Here is a 14938-nt window from a genome sequence, read left to right on the forward strand (position 1 = left end):
TGTTTTTATAAAGTGAAGTGGGTATCTCACGTGAAGTTATTCCAGGGTCTGCTCTTTACTTGAACATTTCAATAGCAAGATGTATCAAATATTAGTAATTTTTAACAGCCATCATTTAATTGTCGTAAACTGCTTCACGCGTGATATCCTTCCTTCCCAGCTGGCACAACGTTGTTTCAACGTTTATCTAACGCTCACAACGTCTATATAACGTTAGATAGACGTTGAAACAACGTTGTGTGCCAGCTGGGGTGTGCTGGGTGAACATTTGATCACTTGATCACTTGATCATTGTTTATACTTGCATTGAATCATTCATTCAGAGATGTTCCATTAACGCAACCATAGTCTTTTTCATTTTCACACACTTCTACGAATTCACTGAAATGTGATCAGGACGCAAATATTGGAATGAAAATAGGATTTTGATTGACGCTTCTTTCCCGCTTTGTATGAAAATCTAAACGAAAGAAGTTTTAGATTAATTCCCATTCAAATATAATTATTAATTCCAAAAAGCGGAGGGGGTGGAAAATTTTCGAAAAATTAATTAGCGGGTTGGGGACGCTTATTATATTAGGTACCCGAGAGTACCATATCGGCCATTTTTAAGCCGGCCCCCTCCGCTTTTTTAAGTTCGGAGCTAGGGCTCAGGCGAAATTCCGTACTCTAAACCTTCCAGCAGATGTTGAAAGTTTCCATAACCTTTTCCCAGAGCTTTCTTAGCGTGTCGAAAGAAATTTTCTACATCGGGTGCCAGATAAGTACCGATAAGTAAATCCGGTTTGACGCCATTAGATCGATATGGATCGATTAATCAATATAAAAAAACGGTCGATATTTTGATTGGATCGATAGAGGTGTCGATAGGTAATCGATAGCGAGAAAGATCGATTAATATTAGAGCTCGATTTTTAGAAAGAGTCGATAGGGTCGATAAGATCGATAAAAGATCGATGATAGATCGATGATAGATCGATAACTAATCATAAGCTTAAAAAAGTCTTGAGTATCGATCCTCTATCGATCTCCTATCCGGATCGATAAGTAATCCATCGATCACATATCGATCCGTCATCGAGCCGTTCCGATGATCGATCCTATCGAGCGCGGACGCCTGGGTTGATTGATTAACAAAGCCTCAAGAGTCATTAGATATTCTTCTGAGATGGTGGATGATGCAATTATCTCGACATCATCGATAGAAAGTTCCTGTGCGCAAGCATTCATGTGAATAGAGACAGGTGCCCTTGGTGAACAATGTTCCTTTATTTGTGTGATCAAATGTCGACAAGTAAAGCCAACATAGCACGACTGACATCGTGAACATTTAATTTTATAAACGATCCAACTCCTAAAGGATATAGAAGAAGAATTTATTGCCAGTGACTCATAACAATAATTTCAAAGAAGAGGATGTTGAAAAAATTAAAAGACAGATAAAAAAGTCATTTGTACTAGATTTTGTAATACTTTTGTAGTAGTTTCAAAAAATCTTCCTGGAAAAAGTATAAAGATTTCTGCTCAATACAACTTTTCACAAGGTAAAATAACAAAAATAAAAAAACAAAACTGTAAAGAGTAACATCGTAGCATGGACATGGACTTAGTAACATAGGGGTATTACAGTGGTCTTTAAAAGAGTAACACAGTATTTCATACAGGGCTTTTAAATTGAAAATAATTTGAGTTTTAAAAGATCCTTTTAGAATTTTTCAACAAATGTATCCTGTGAAAAAAGACCCTGTGAAAAAAGACCCTATTTCAATCATGAAGTCATTAAAACAATAACACATTGATGTGTAGTTTTAGTAATAATGTAGTCTTTCTCGTCATCGTTTTGATTCTGTAGTTTTAAAATATTACAGTAAATGTGACATTGTAATATGGACTTTTTGATAGTTTAGGATGTCATAACTAAAAGTGGTAAAGAATAAAATCCATTTTTACAAATATATTACTATACTAATTCATAATTCACTACTAGTTTTCATACATTCATTCAATCAAAAAAGCAAATCATGCAATGACTTCAAACCCCTTGAAACATTCCAATATTATAAGGCAGGGATCACAAACCTCTCCATGCATTTCATTTTGCCAGTGACATGTTCAAGAATTTTGAGGAAAATGTGGTGAAAGAGCTTATCTTATTTGGAAATTATTTAAGGTGTTTGAACTGAATAATGACCACCAGCACCAGTGAATTTGAAATTTTCTACTACTCTACTGACTTAAAAAGAATGAAAATAAAATGGAAGTGTATTTTCTGATTGCTGCTTTAACATGTAAAAGTTAATGTCTTTTAAGCATCACATGTCACACACAAAACATCCCATGTACCACCAAACATTCACAATTTGCCCCCCTTCTTCAGTTGCATTGTATTATACGTAGCTACATAATATTGAATCTTGATGGGAATCTGGTGGTAATGTTTGTGTTTTCTTGATCTAGTTCCTGAGAGATATTATTTGTAATACACTCGAAACAATCCCACAGCACAATGCATTGCTTTTTTAGAAAATGTTGTCTGTTGAGGTCCATTAAAAAATAATGTGTCTGTTTTTTCGCAGCATACCTCCTCAACAAATGTTACTGACCACACACAATCACCCAATATTCGATGGCGTATGTATGATCTTTTTCGTAAAAGCGTTTACATGTTTACTCAAATACACGTGTTGAACCATGTATTGACAATATGACAAAAAAATCATTGTTCGGCTGAATGTAAAATTTAACCATGACATGACATTATAATAAAATTATAAAGTCTAAATTTTAAAATATTTTGAAATCCAAATGTTGCTGTTGACTCTATTTATTTTGTTTGATCTCAAGCCATAAAAATAGTTTTCGATGAGATCAATTGATGTAATAGGAATGGTTACTCCAATTAATTGTCACGAAAATGTGCCATGAAGTATGGATGCCACAAGAAAAACAACTATCTGTCAGACCATTTTATTGAAATTCTCAGTTGACAACACAGAAAACAGCCACACATTGTCACATTAGCAAGTGGATGATAGGACAGCTCTCCTCTCCCAGAGGAAGTGGTAAAAAACCTCAAGAATGATACTCGAGTAAAATGTTCAATAAGTGTGAACAGCAGCAACGTTATTTTACAAGCAAAGGGTGCCTTCTAGCTTAAAAAATCAGCAGGATCCTGCCTTGACAAAAATCGCCATCTTTTTTCGAAAGTGTGCAAAAGTGAAAGTAGCAGCAACGACACAAAAACAAACATCTCGCACTTGATTGGATAGTCAAAATCGATATAATTTTAAAAACACTTTTATTTTATAAAATAAAGAAAAGTCTACTTTGCTCGGTGTTTTTTCGTGAACCAAATCGGTAGCATTTCTGGAACATATACAAATTTACGTCCCGCGTTCGCAGATCTTGCCAAAGGATGCGGAACGCCCATTCCGTAATAATAAAACTTTGAAAATTACGCTTTTAATTAATGACCTTTTTAATCGGATGGAATACCCTGGAATTAATTTTGATACCTGTGGCGGATTAGCGATAAGAGTTTTTTATAGGTATTACACGTTTTTTTTGGGGGAACATTGATGATACAAAATCATTCTTTTAGCTTGGTGGTCTTTGGCAACGTCTTAACCCAGATATCATCAAAAGAATCATAGAATTAACGGAAGCAGGAGTTCGTCGTGCAAATGATATGAAAGTCATGTTGGAGGAATATACCCCACGAGAGCAACAAACGATTTTACCCTAAAAAACTGATCTTCGGGCATATATCAATAGAGTAAAGTTAAAAAACAGATATTCTAAAATAGACCAAGCAAATCTGATAAAACTGATAAAGAAGTGGCAGTCTGAAAACCCTGGTGAGAAGTTTTACCTGTGGAAATACGGTCAAGGAGAGGGGGCAAAAGTTTATGATGAGAACTGTAACTTGATAGATGTTTTGAATGGTATTAAGGAGCAAATGTTTTTGTTTGTCCACCAAAATCAACATTAAAAACGTCTCATGAAGAGGTATGGGAATGATATCGGATTGCTAGACGCGACAAACAAGACAACAAAATACAAACTCCCTCTCTTTTTCCTCGCTACAAAAACCAAATCTTTTGCTATCCAAGATGAAACGACTAAATCCATTCTAGAAGGGCTTGCAAAATTAAAGGAATGTGACCCGTACTGGAACCCAAAAGTAATGATGGTTGATTATTGTCAAGAAGAAATCGATGCATTACAAGCTCTATTCCCAGGTAATACTTATGACTTCGACATCTATCAAGAAAGCAGGGACTGGTTTTTGATTCTTTTTGTTTCTGATCTCAGGTTACAGTTTTAGGGACTACATTAAGTAGAACTTTATATTTTCTAAGTAGCAAATATTAAAAATTCACTATGGTCAGAGAGTCCCCAGAGGGACATTAAAGTAGTAAAATGTAAACATTGTGCGAACCATGTGTCATTAAAGAGATCAATTAAAATCACGTGTCCAAAACAAACTTGTAAAACAATCGAACAATCAAAATTAGCCATATTTGGTCGATTTTTTTATTTTGACATGTAAAGAAAACATAACTCATAAAGAGAAATGCCAAGTTAACCATCAAGGCAGCTCCGATCTTGTGGCGACAGAAGGCGCGAATGAAATCTTTCTTCGGTCAATGGAAAAAAAAATCTTTGATATACTAATTTTGTTATGGTGTTGTGGGCTGAAGCTTGTTATGATCAATTTGGAGATAGCTATATTGTATCAAAGGAGGAATGTGTTGGCCATGTCCAGAAGCGAATTGAAGGATTTTATTGAAGGATACAATCAAATACTTCAACAGTAATAGGTCACCCGTATACCTCTGTAGTATTGATGAATGTAAAGCTTTCGACAGTTGTAACTGGTACCAACTATTCCACAAACTCTCAAAGGGCAATATCCTGATGCCAGCTCTGAGATGGTTGGTAAAACTTTATCTTAATAGTGAAGCTTAAGTGAAATGCAAAGATTACCTATCAGAATTATTCTACCCAACACAAGGGGTTCGCCAAGGCTCGGTGCTTTTATCATTCCTGTATAACATATATACTGAGGACCTTCTCGACCAAATCGCATCACTAAATGTTGGTTGCAAACTATCGGACAATACAGACATGTCAGTTATAGCATTTGCAGATGACAACATTTTACTTAGTCCAACTCTCTCTGGCCTCCAGAAAATGGTCAACCATTGTGTGTATTTGGCAGGGAACGGAACATTTATTGTATCCGGAAACTCTACCCTACCCCATATATCTATAACATCGTTACTCCCCAACGCGACCTGAAACATCTGGGATTCACCTGGGAATTACAATCTTGTATCTTGTATCATCAGCTTGCGCAGACACATGGATAATCGTATTGGTGAAATGTGGGCCATGACATCAACCCTTATCTCGTCTAGTATTCGTAAATTACATCCTAACAGTATCGCACAAGTGTTCAAATCAGTGGTTATCCCAAGACTATTATATGGCATTGAAATAGTTTCTCTCTCCGAGTCCGACAGAAACTACCTCGACAGACAAGCACGTTGCAGCCTCAAATCTCTGATGGGGGTCTCGAAACACGCAAGAAACTACCTACACGTTATTTACAACCTTTCTCCAAATCCAAGCTCTCTATGTTTACTACAAAGTCACTTAATTCGCACTAACATCCCTATTTTCAACTTTATCATTATCAAGTTCTATTAAAATTTTCTAGATTCGCTTGTTTACATTTCTGGAAGATTCCCTGATCTTCTAGTTTAGCTTCAAATACTAGGATATATGATGAGATGAGATCTAGGCTAGTTTTACTAATTATTAGTATATAATATCGCCGTCTACATATTACGTATTACATAGAATTTTAGATTTTAGAAGTCTAATTACAGTACAGTATGTGGCCCCCAAAACGGTAATCAAATTTGAAATTTCTGTCAAATCTAGAGGAAAAGAGATTTTACAAAAATTTTGCTGTATGAAAACCTTTAACATCTCTACTTTATTTCCTGCTTTTTTCTAACGGCCCCCAAAACGGAGGTTTGAAACTTTAGCGATTTCTCGAGCTATGAAGATATGAATACAAAATTTTGACCATAGTTTTGAAATATGATTTAGAGGGTTTTGGGCATAAATTTATTTGATAAAATTTTTACAGTATACCCCTGGTTGTCAAAATACAGGTTTGGGGCCCCCAAAACGTAGGTGTAGTTAAAATCAAATTATCAAGCCCAGTGGTAATAGGGGGAAAAACTATGAACATATTTGTCTTTTCCCTTAAATTTACGACCCGATGGATGTAAAATTTATGATTTTCGATTTTCGATATTGCAAAGTTCAAACTGAAAATTTAGAAATTTTCAAAATGACAATTTTGATTTAACAACGTCTTAATCAAGTTTTTGAAAACAAATCTCTTTTGAAAATAGTTCCATTCATGTATGGAATACGCTGTGAAAATTTTAGAGAAAAAGCTTAACTGAAACTGAAAATGTTCAGCTTTAAAGATATTTTTCTCCTACATTATGCAGAAATATGACAGAATTTGCCGTTTTTGCTGATTCAGCGAAAAATTTTATATATAATGTTAATTTTTTGTTATAAACTATTAACTCGAGGTGATAGGAATAGAATTCCAAGATTTTTTGCTTTTTCTCATATACTGGTTGACCTTCAAGATGCTATATCATTTACCCAGCCTCTGAAGTCACAGATGTATTTGCATTTTCTGAACGGCATTAGGTGTAGAAAGTTTCCCCCGTTTTCATAGCTTATTTTCAATATCCAAGGAGCTAGAGTTATATGCAATTGTTATCTAATTTTGGTGTTGAAATATGTCCTTCAGACGCAAATGTGTTATTTTGAAGCTGTCTCAAACCATCAAAAACATGCTCATTTTTAAGTATAACCACTTAAAATAGATCAACTATATGAGCTTGAATCATGTAAACTCATACATAAATTCCTAAACAATCATCTTCCATCTTAATTGATTTGTCTCTTCCAAAGATCTAAAACTGGCAATATGATCGCTAGGAAAAATTCTAAAAACAATGTTGGTACTATTCATTTTGACCAAGCTCTCTGTCCGCTAATGTTCCATGGGCCTCAGTTCTGGAACCATAGGAATTGTTATAAATTAGCTGAGTACTCTTCTACAGCTTTCTCTACTCATTTGAAGAAAGATTTGAAAAATGAGGAAATAATCTCTTATATTTCTAGACATTTTTTCTTTATATATAATTTTAATTTGGTTGTTGAACCTTGTGGAGCTTTTTATCCACATAATATATAGCATTTCTAAATTCACATTTTATTGGTGAAATACTTTATGTCATTTTATGCATTTTTTTCTCTCTTAGTTGTTTCATGGGACAATCTAATAGTACACTGTAAAATAGGTATATAGTATATGTTTTTCCTTGTAACCTATCTTCCATAATAGGTTATTTTTACTGTGAATAGCTTTAAAAATCCTCTTATAGGATGTTCCCGCATTGAGTGCGAGTAGGCCTCCACTCTACGCGGGAGTATATGGTTCTCCTCCGTAACGTATTTTATATTTCTAAATGTTTCGTGCGCTTCTATTGTCTTGTTTTATGTATTGTCTTTGTCTTGTCTTGTCTCTTGTGAATTTGTATTGTGACGTCACTTAATTGGATTTTGTAGGCGTTTTAAAATGTTATTTCTCTGAATGTCGTTTATTGAACTGTTGTATGTTGTTGTGAGTGCTGTGAGGGTGAAGTGAAAGAACTTTAGTATTTTAGTAAGTATTTTCTATGTTTGTGTACATACTTAGTTCTTTGTTGGGCGTGTGTCTTCTGTGTGTTTTCCAGTGCTTCGTTTTCAGTGTGCTTCGTCTAGGTTTTGTTTGGGGGTTTGCGTCGTTTCTTTTGGGTCTAACTTAGGATATTTTCAGTTTCTTGTAACTAGTTTATAGCAAGTTTTCTAACTTCTAATTTTGTGCATTTGTTTTAGCGTCCCTGAAATATATGGTCAGAATATACTCATCGGGGTCAGTGATATATTCCTCGCTACTGCGTTAGCAGTAACAGTAAAATACTAAAAGTTAAAGTAGCTTGTCATCTAGTACTCACCTTTTCGTTATGTCATACATTCAGTCAGCAAGAGGCAGCAGCAAAAGGGAAATTAAAATTCCAGCCAGATCGAGACTTTATCAAATAGATTTGCTTCAAAGTAAAAGAAGCAAATTAGAGGCGAAAATACGAACACAGCTTTTGAAGTTGGACATACTCTTAGAGGATCAGAGACGAGATGAGCTGTTGAATGAAGTTGATGCCCTGGAGAGTCTGTTTGCAGAGTTTATGCAGTATCATTCAAAGTGTCATATCCTGGTCGCTGAGGCTGACAATTGTGACGAATTCGATAGATACAGCACTGAATCGATAGACAGAAAAGTTTCTGTTATCAAGAAAAGGGTCATCGAGGCGATGGACCAAGAAATAACGGTGGAGGAGCAAGTGAAGAGAGCCAAGACTGCTAGCAGACCTGAGGAGATAGCTGAGCAATTTGCAGAGTTACCCTACGACAAGGCCAGCAGTACAGTATCTTCAAGAAGCTCCTCGAAAAAATCATCAAACAAATCCGGAAAGTCATCTAGCTATTCTGGAAAGTCATCAAATAAATCAAACAAATCAGTTTCGAGTGAGAAGGCCAAAGAGAGAGCAAGATTAGCTGGGCTGCAAATTGAAGCGAAATTTCTACAGCAAAAGCAGAAGATTGAGCAAGAGAGCAAAACCTTCCAGCTAAATCTCGAGATGGCAAAGTCGCAAGCAAAAATAGAAGCTTACGAAAATGTAGAGCAAGAAAATAACAAACCAGAAACAGACTTGGAGAGGATCTTTCCAGAAGTCGACAAGACAGAATTGGTCGATAGCTACGTAAATTCGTATGAAGTTCCAGAAGAAAATGTTGATCCGATCCAATCCAGTGAAGTCGATACAAAGGAAGGATATCTCAAGTCTAATGGGGTGTCCAATGAAGTATCCAAAATTAAGAGTGAGATGCCAAGAGAGAGGTATTTCAAGTCATACGAGGTGCCCAAGGAAAGATACTTCAAGTCGTTAAAAGTACCCGAAGAGAGATACATCAACTCGTATGATGTGCCCAAACAGAAGACTACATCACGTCAGCAACCCAAGATTACAGTTGAGACGGGGGTTACACAGAAGAACGAAGTCAAGCAAATCCAGCAGATTGAGAGTCATGATCAATGTGCTAACGTAGGAGAAATTTTGAGACATATCCAGGCACCACCTGTTGAGTTAGATGTATTCAGTGGCAACATCATAGATTATCCTAACTTCATTGCAACCTTCACTGAGGTGGTTGATTCAACTGTTACAAATCCAAGAGGAAGACTTGTCAGATTGATTCAGTCCTTGAAGGATGAGGCTAAGGAGCTAGCTGAGTCGTGCAATCATCTTCCAGCAGCTGAAGGTTATGCAAGAGCAAGACATCTTCTGGACAAGCAATACGGTGACCGATATCGTATACTCAGTCATTACAGACAGGAGCTTAAACAGTGGCCGAAATTGAGGTCAAGTGATGCTAAAGGCTTCAGACGTTTCTACAGTTTCCTGATGAAGTACAAGGCAACCATGCTATCCATGAAGTCACCGAGTCTTTCTGACAACCCAGAAATCATTCAGAAGTTACAACTTATCTTACCACCACATCTCCAAGAAAGATGGAACAGAAAGAGTTATCAAGTCCGAAAGAATAGACACACCGAGGCAGGTCTAGACGAGTTTATCGCATTCGTTGAAGAGGAGACAGCCTTGATAAACGATCCAAACTATTCAAGGCTAGCATTACAAGATTTCAAGGAGGAGACAACGCCCAGGCAAGGGCAGAAGAAAGGAAGAGATTTCAAGTCTTTTCGAACGTCACCAAAACCTTCGCGTTGTCAAATGTGCGAGGAGATCCATGACCTTGACAAGTGCGAGAAATACCTGCAACTTCCAGTCAGCGAGAGGAGAAAATGGCTGTACAGAAAACAGTTATGCTTCGGTTGCTACAATCCAAGCGACGAGACCCATCAAGCTAGATCGTGTACGAGGAAAAGGAAGTGTGAAACTTGTAAAGGTGATCATCCTACAGGGTTGCATGGATACCGGAGAAGACCAAAACCACCTGAAAGAAGGAATGCCAATCGAGAACCGTCTGAACAGACCCAACATCCACTACCAGACCAACTCCCTTCTGAAGTTTCGCCTCCACTCGTTATATCCTTCGCGAAGCTTGACATGGAAGCCACCAGTCTCAACGTGGTGTTAGTTCGAATAACACATCCATCATCTGACGTCGTTGTCATCACCAAAGCATTGCTGGACACTGGTAGTCAAGGGACTTTCAGCCACGAAAAGTTACTTGAGCAGCTGAAAGCTCCATCTGTATCAACTTCGATTTCCATCCAAACGATGAATGGTGTCACCACTGAATCGTGTCGAAGTATCAACAATCTCCAGATATCATCGCATTTCGACCACAAGACCAAGATCCAACTTCCAAAGACGTATAGTAGATCTTTCATCCCTGTCGACAAAGATGAAATTCCGTCTCCAAGTAAGCTTCGAAGATGGACGTACTTAGAGAAAATCCATCCATTCTTGCAGCAAGACGATGACGATCTAGATGTTGGACTTCTCATCGGAGGAAATTGCCCACGTGCCCTAGAACCAATAGAAGTAATTCCATGCCAGGATGATGGACCGTATGCCTTCCGATCGGCTTTGGGTTGGTGTGTCACTGGGCCAATCGTCACCAATTCTTCCAGCCAGCGATCAACAAGATGCAACTTTATCGCATTCTCCGAAGACAAGAGACCGACACGTTTTGTCTTTGAAGATAAGATCAAAGAAGTCGGGCTGAAAGAAACGGTGCTACAGATGCTACAAATGGATTTCTCCGAATCATCAAAACCAGGAGACCTCGAACGAATGTCGATCGACGATAAGCAATTTCTCGAGCTGATGGACAACGAGGTGAAGTTCATCGATGGACATTACGAGCTTCCATTGCCAATGAAGAATCCTGACGTGCAAGTTCCGAATAATAGGATCCAAGCTGTCAAACGTGCACGCAGTCTCAAACGTAAACTTCAGAAAGACAAAAGGATGTACAACGATTATTGCACCCTTCATGAACAAACTCTTCGATAAATCGTATGCCAAGAAAGTTACAAGCGAGAGTATTGAAGGAAAGACTTGGTACCTACCACACCACGGAGTCTACCATCCCAAAAAGCCAGAAAAGATACGAGTCGTTTTCGATTGCAGTGCGACTTACGGTGGTGTTTCGCTTAACTCGATGCTTCTGCAAGGACCAGATCTTACAAATCAGATTGTGGGAGTGCTGTCAAGATTTCGAGAAGAGAAAATTGCGTTAGTTGCAGATATCGAAAGCATGTTTTATCAAGTCAGAGTACCCGTTGAACAACAAAACATGCTACGCTTCATTTGGTGGCCGGAAGGTAATCTTGATGCAGAACCCGAAGATTACATGATGTGTGTTCATTTATTCGGAGGAACACACTCCCCAAGCACTTGTAATTACGCCCTTCGACGAACAGCTATCGATAACGAGAAAAAATTCGGCAAAGAAGCAGCATCCACCCTTTTTCGAAATTTCTACGTCGACGACATGTTGAAAGGAGCAACCAATATCGAATCAACCGTCAAACTCCAACGCAACGTCAAAGGAATGTGTGCAGCCGGAGGTTTCAATCTCACCCAATTCATGAGCAGCTCAAGAGATGTGCTAGACGAAATCCCAGCTGACATCAGAGCAAAAGGAATCAAAGACGTTGACCTCTCAATCCAGTCTCTACCTATCGAAAGAGCCCTTGGAGTCAGTTGGTGTGTCGAGACAGACTCCTTTTGTTTTCGAATCGTATTGAAAGACACTCCTTTGACAAGACGAGGCATTTTGGCATCTATCAGTTCGGTGTATGATCCCCTTGGATTCGGTGGTCCGTTCATTTTGCCGGCAAAACAACTGCTACAACAAATATGTGCTGAACACAAGAGTTGGGACGACGAGATCTCTCCAGAGCAGCGCCACGTTTGGGAGAAATGGCGCAACTCTTTGTATCTGCTTCAGGAAATCAGCATCCAACGGTGTATCGTACCATCAGATTTCGGTGAAATATCGGAAGTATCTTTCCATCATTTCTCCGACGCCTCGACGAAGGGTTACGGTCAGGTCTCCTATTCAAGACTTGTCAACGACCAAGGGAGGATCCATTGCAGTTTCATCACTGGTAAAGCTCGAGTCGCACCCTTGAAACCAACCACAGTACCGCGATTAGAGCTGACGGCAGCAACTACATCAACCAAGGTCGCAACTCAAATCAAGAAAGAAATGACACTCGTGCCAAACTACGAAGTTTTCTGGACCGACAGCAAAGTGGTTCTTGGCTACATTTCAAATCGAGCCAAGAAATTTCATCTCTTTGTCACGAACCGAGTTCAAGCAATCCACGATGGGTCTAACGTCGAGCAATGGAGATACGTACCAACTGACGACAACCCCTCTGACGATGGTTCAAGAGGGAAAACAGTTCAAGAGTTTGTCGAAAAGCAGCGATGGATCAATGGACCCGACTTCCTATGGCAACCAATCGAAACGAAATCCAAAGAACAATATCAAGTCGAGGATGACGATGTCGAAGTCAAAAGGGCAAAGCCAATTAAAGTCAATCTAGCAAGTATCGTGGAAAATGAATTCGAATTATTGTTCAAGCGTGTATCAAGTTGGTACAAGCTTAAACGTATCATTGCAAGAATGATGGCATGGAGACTAAAGAGGAAGGTTGAGGTTGACCTTCTTTTCAAATCAGAGCTACTCATCGTGAAGTTAATACAGAAAGCAAGTTTTCCATCAACGATCGAACAATCAAAGAAAGGGATATTATCCAGGATGGATCCCTTCACTGACGACGATGGAATCATTCGTGTTGGCGGAAGAATCACCAATTCAACTTTGCCATGGAAGTTGAAGCATCCAGTTATCATACCAAAGAAGCACGCTGTGTCAATTTTGATCATACGACACTTCCATCAGAAGATCCACCACGGAGGCAGAGATGCGACTCTTAATGAAATCCGACAAAATGGTTTCATGATCGTCAACGCTAATTCACGAGTTCGAAACGAAATCTTCAAATGTGTAACGTGCCGACGTATCCGTGGCAAACTTGGTGAGCAGAAGATGGCAAATCTTCCATCAGAGAGATGTTCAGAGTCAGCACCTTTCACGTATACAGGGGTGGACATGTTTGGTCCATTCATTATCAAACAAGGACGGAAGGAGCACAAACGGTACGTCGCTCTTTTTACATGCTTCGCAAGCCGCGCCATTCACCTCGAGAGCACGGCAACACTCGACACAGATTCCTTCATCATGGCATTGCGAAGATTCATCAATCGAAGAGGATATGTACGACAACTTCGCTCCGACAATGGTTCGAACTTTGTAGGAGCAGACGCAGAATTCAAGAGGGCAATCAAAGAGATGGACCAGGTGAAGATCAATGACTTCCTTCTTCGCAACAACATTGACTGGATGGGATGGGACTTCAACACACCATTGGCAAGTCACATGGGAGGAGTCTGGGAGCGCCAAATTCGATCATGTCGCTCCATCCTGACGTCGCTACTGAAGAATCACAGCCAAAGTTTGAACGACGAGAGCTTCAATACAGTTTTGACAGAGGTTGAGACTATTGTGAACAGTCGTCCATTGTCAGTAGAGGTATTGAGTGACAGCAATAGCTTAGTTCCACTGACCCCAAATCAACTGTTGACATCAAAGACGAAGATCGTGATGGCACCACCTGGTCAGTTCACTGAAGCCGACATCTACAGTCGTCGTCGATGGAGGAGAGTGCAACACCTCGTCAATGAGTTTTGGTCACGCTGGCGATCAGAATATCTACAATCACTACAACCCAGACGAAAGTGGAATCAACCAAGACGTAACTTTGTTGTAAACGACGTCGTGCTCATCAAAGACGATTCGATTCAACGCAATAATTGGCGACTCGGTCGTGTTACTAGCGTAAAGACAGGAGATGACGGCAACGTGCGCAGTGTAGTCGTGCAAACGTCGAAGCGCAAAGAATACGAACGACCAATCGCAAAGATCGTTCTGTTAGTTGAAAGCAACGTAATTAACGAATCCCCGTCAAGGAGCCATATTCAATAATCTTTGTATGAGAAGTGAATGAACTGAAATTCACTAGTATTTATTGATTGCGAATGAACTGAAATTCGCTCACGATGTTGATTGATTGCTATTATGAATAAAAGTATGTCATAAAGGGCACATTGAACTTGAATGTTTCAATTGGTTTATAGTATACAAGAAAAGATAGTTATCAAAAAATTTTGTTAAATATTTGTAGAAAATGAATTTGTCAATACATTTATAGTATTTATAGGTGAAAATGAATTTGTCAAGATTTTGTAGAATCTTGAGGGGAGCCAGATGTTCCCGCATTGAGTGCGAGTAGGCCTCCACTCTACGCGGGAGTATATGGTTCTCCTCCGTAACGTATTTTATATTTCTAAATGTTTCGTGCGCTTCTATTGTCTTGTATTATGTATTGTCTTTGTCTTGTCTTGTCTCTTGTGAATTTGTATTGTGACGTCACTTAATTGGATTTTGTAGGCGTTTTAAAATGTTATTTCTCTGAATGTCGTTTATTGAACTGTTGTATGTTGTTGTGAGTGCTGTGAGGGTGAAGTGAAAGAACTTTAGTATTTTAGTAAGTATTTTCTATGTTTGTGTACATACTTAGTTCTTTGTTGGGCTTGCGTCTTCTGTGTGTTTTCCAGTGCTTCGTTTTCAGTGTGCTTCGTCTAGGTTTTGTTTGGGGGTTTGCGTCTTTTCTGTTTGCCAGCCTTTC

At 38.7% G+C, this 14938-nt stretch overlaps 1 protein-coding gene across 1 annotated transcript; it reads left to right on the forward strand.

Moving 5' to 3' along the window:
- Positions 1-11337: 11337 nt before the first annotated feature.
- Positions 11338-14235, forward strand: LOC136801655 (uncharacterized). The gene has a single exon (XM_067058303.1). The coding sequence runs from the start codon at positions 11338-11340 to the stop codon at positions 14233-14235; it is 2898 nt and encodes a 965-aa protein (XP_066914404.1).
- The last annotated feature ends 703 nt before the right edge of the window (positions 14236-14938 follow it).

Source organism: Clytia hemisphaerica, unplaced genomic scaffold (genome assembly GCF_902728285.1).
Source record: "Clytia hemisphaerica strain Z4C2 unplaced genomic scaffold, Clytia hemisphaerica genome assembly, whole genome shotgun sequence".
In the NCBI taxonomy this organism is placed as follows: domain Eukaryota; kingdom Metazoa; phylum Cnidaria; class Hydrozoa; order Leptothecata; family Clytiidae; genus Clytia; species Clytia hemisphaerica.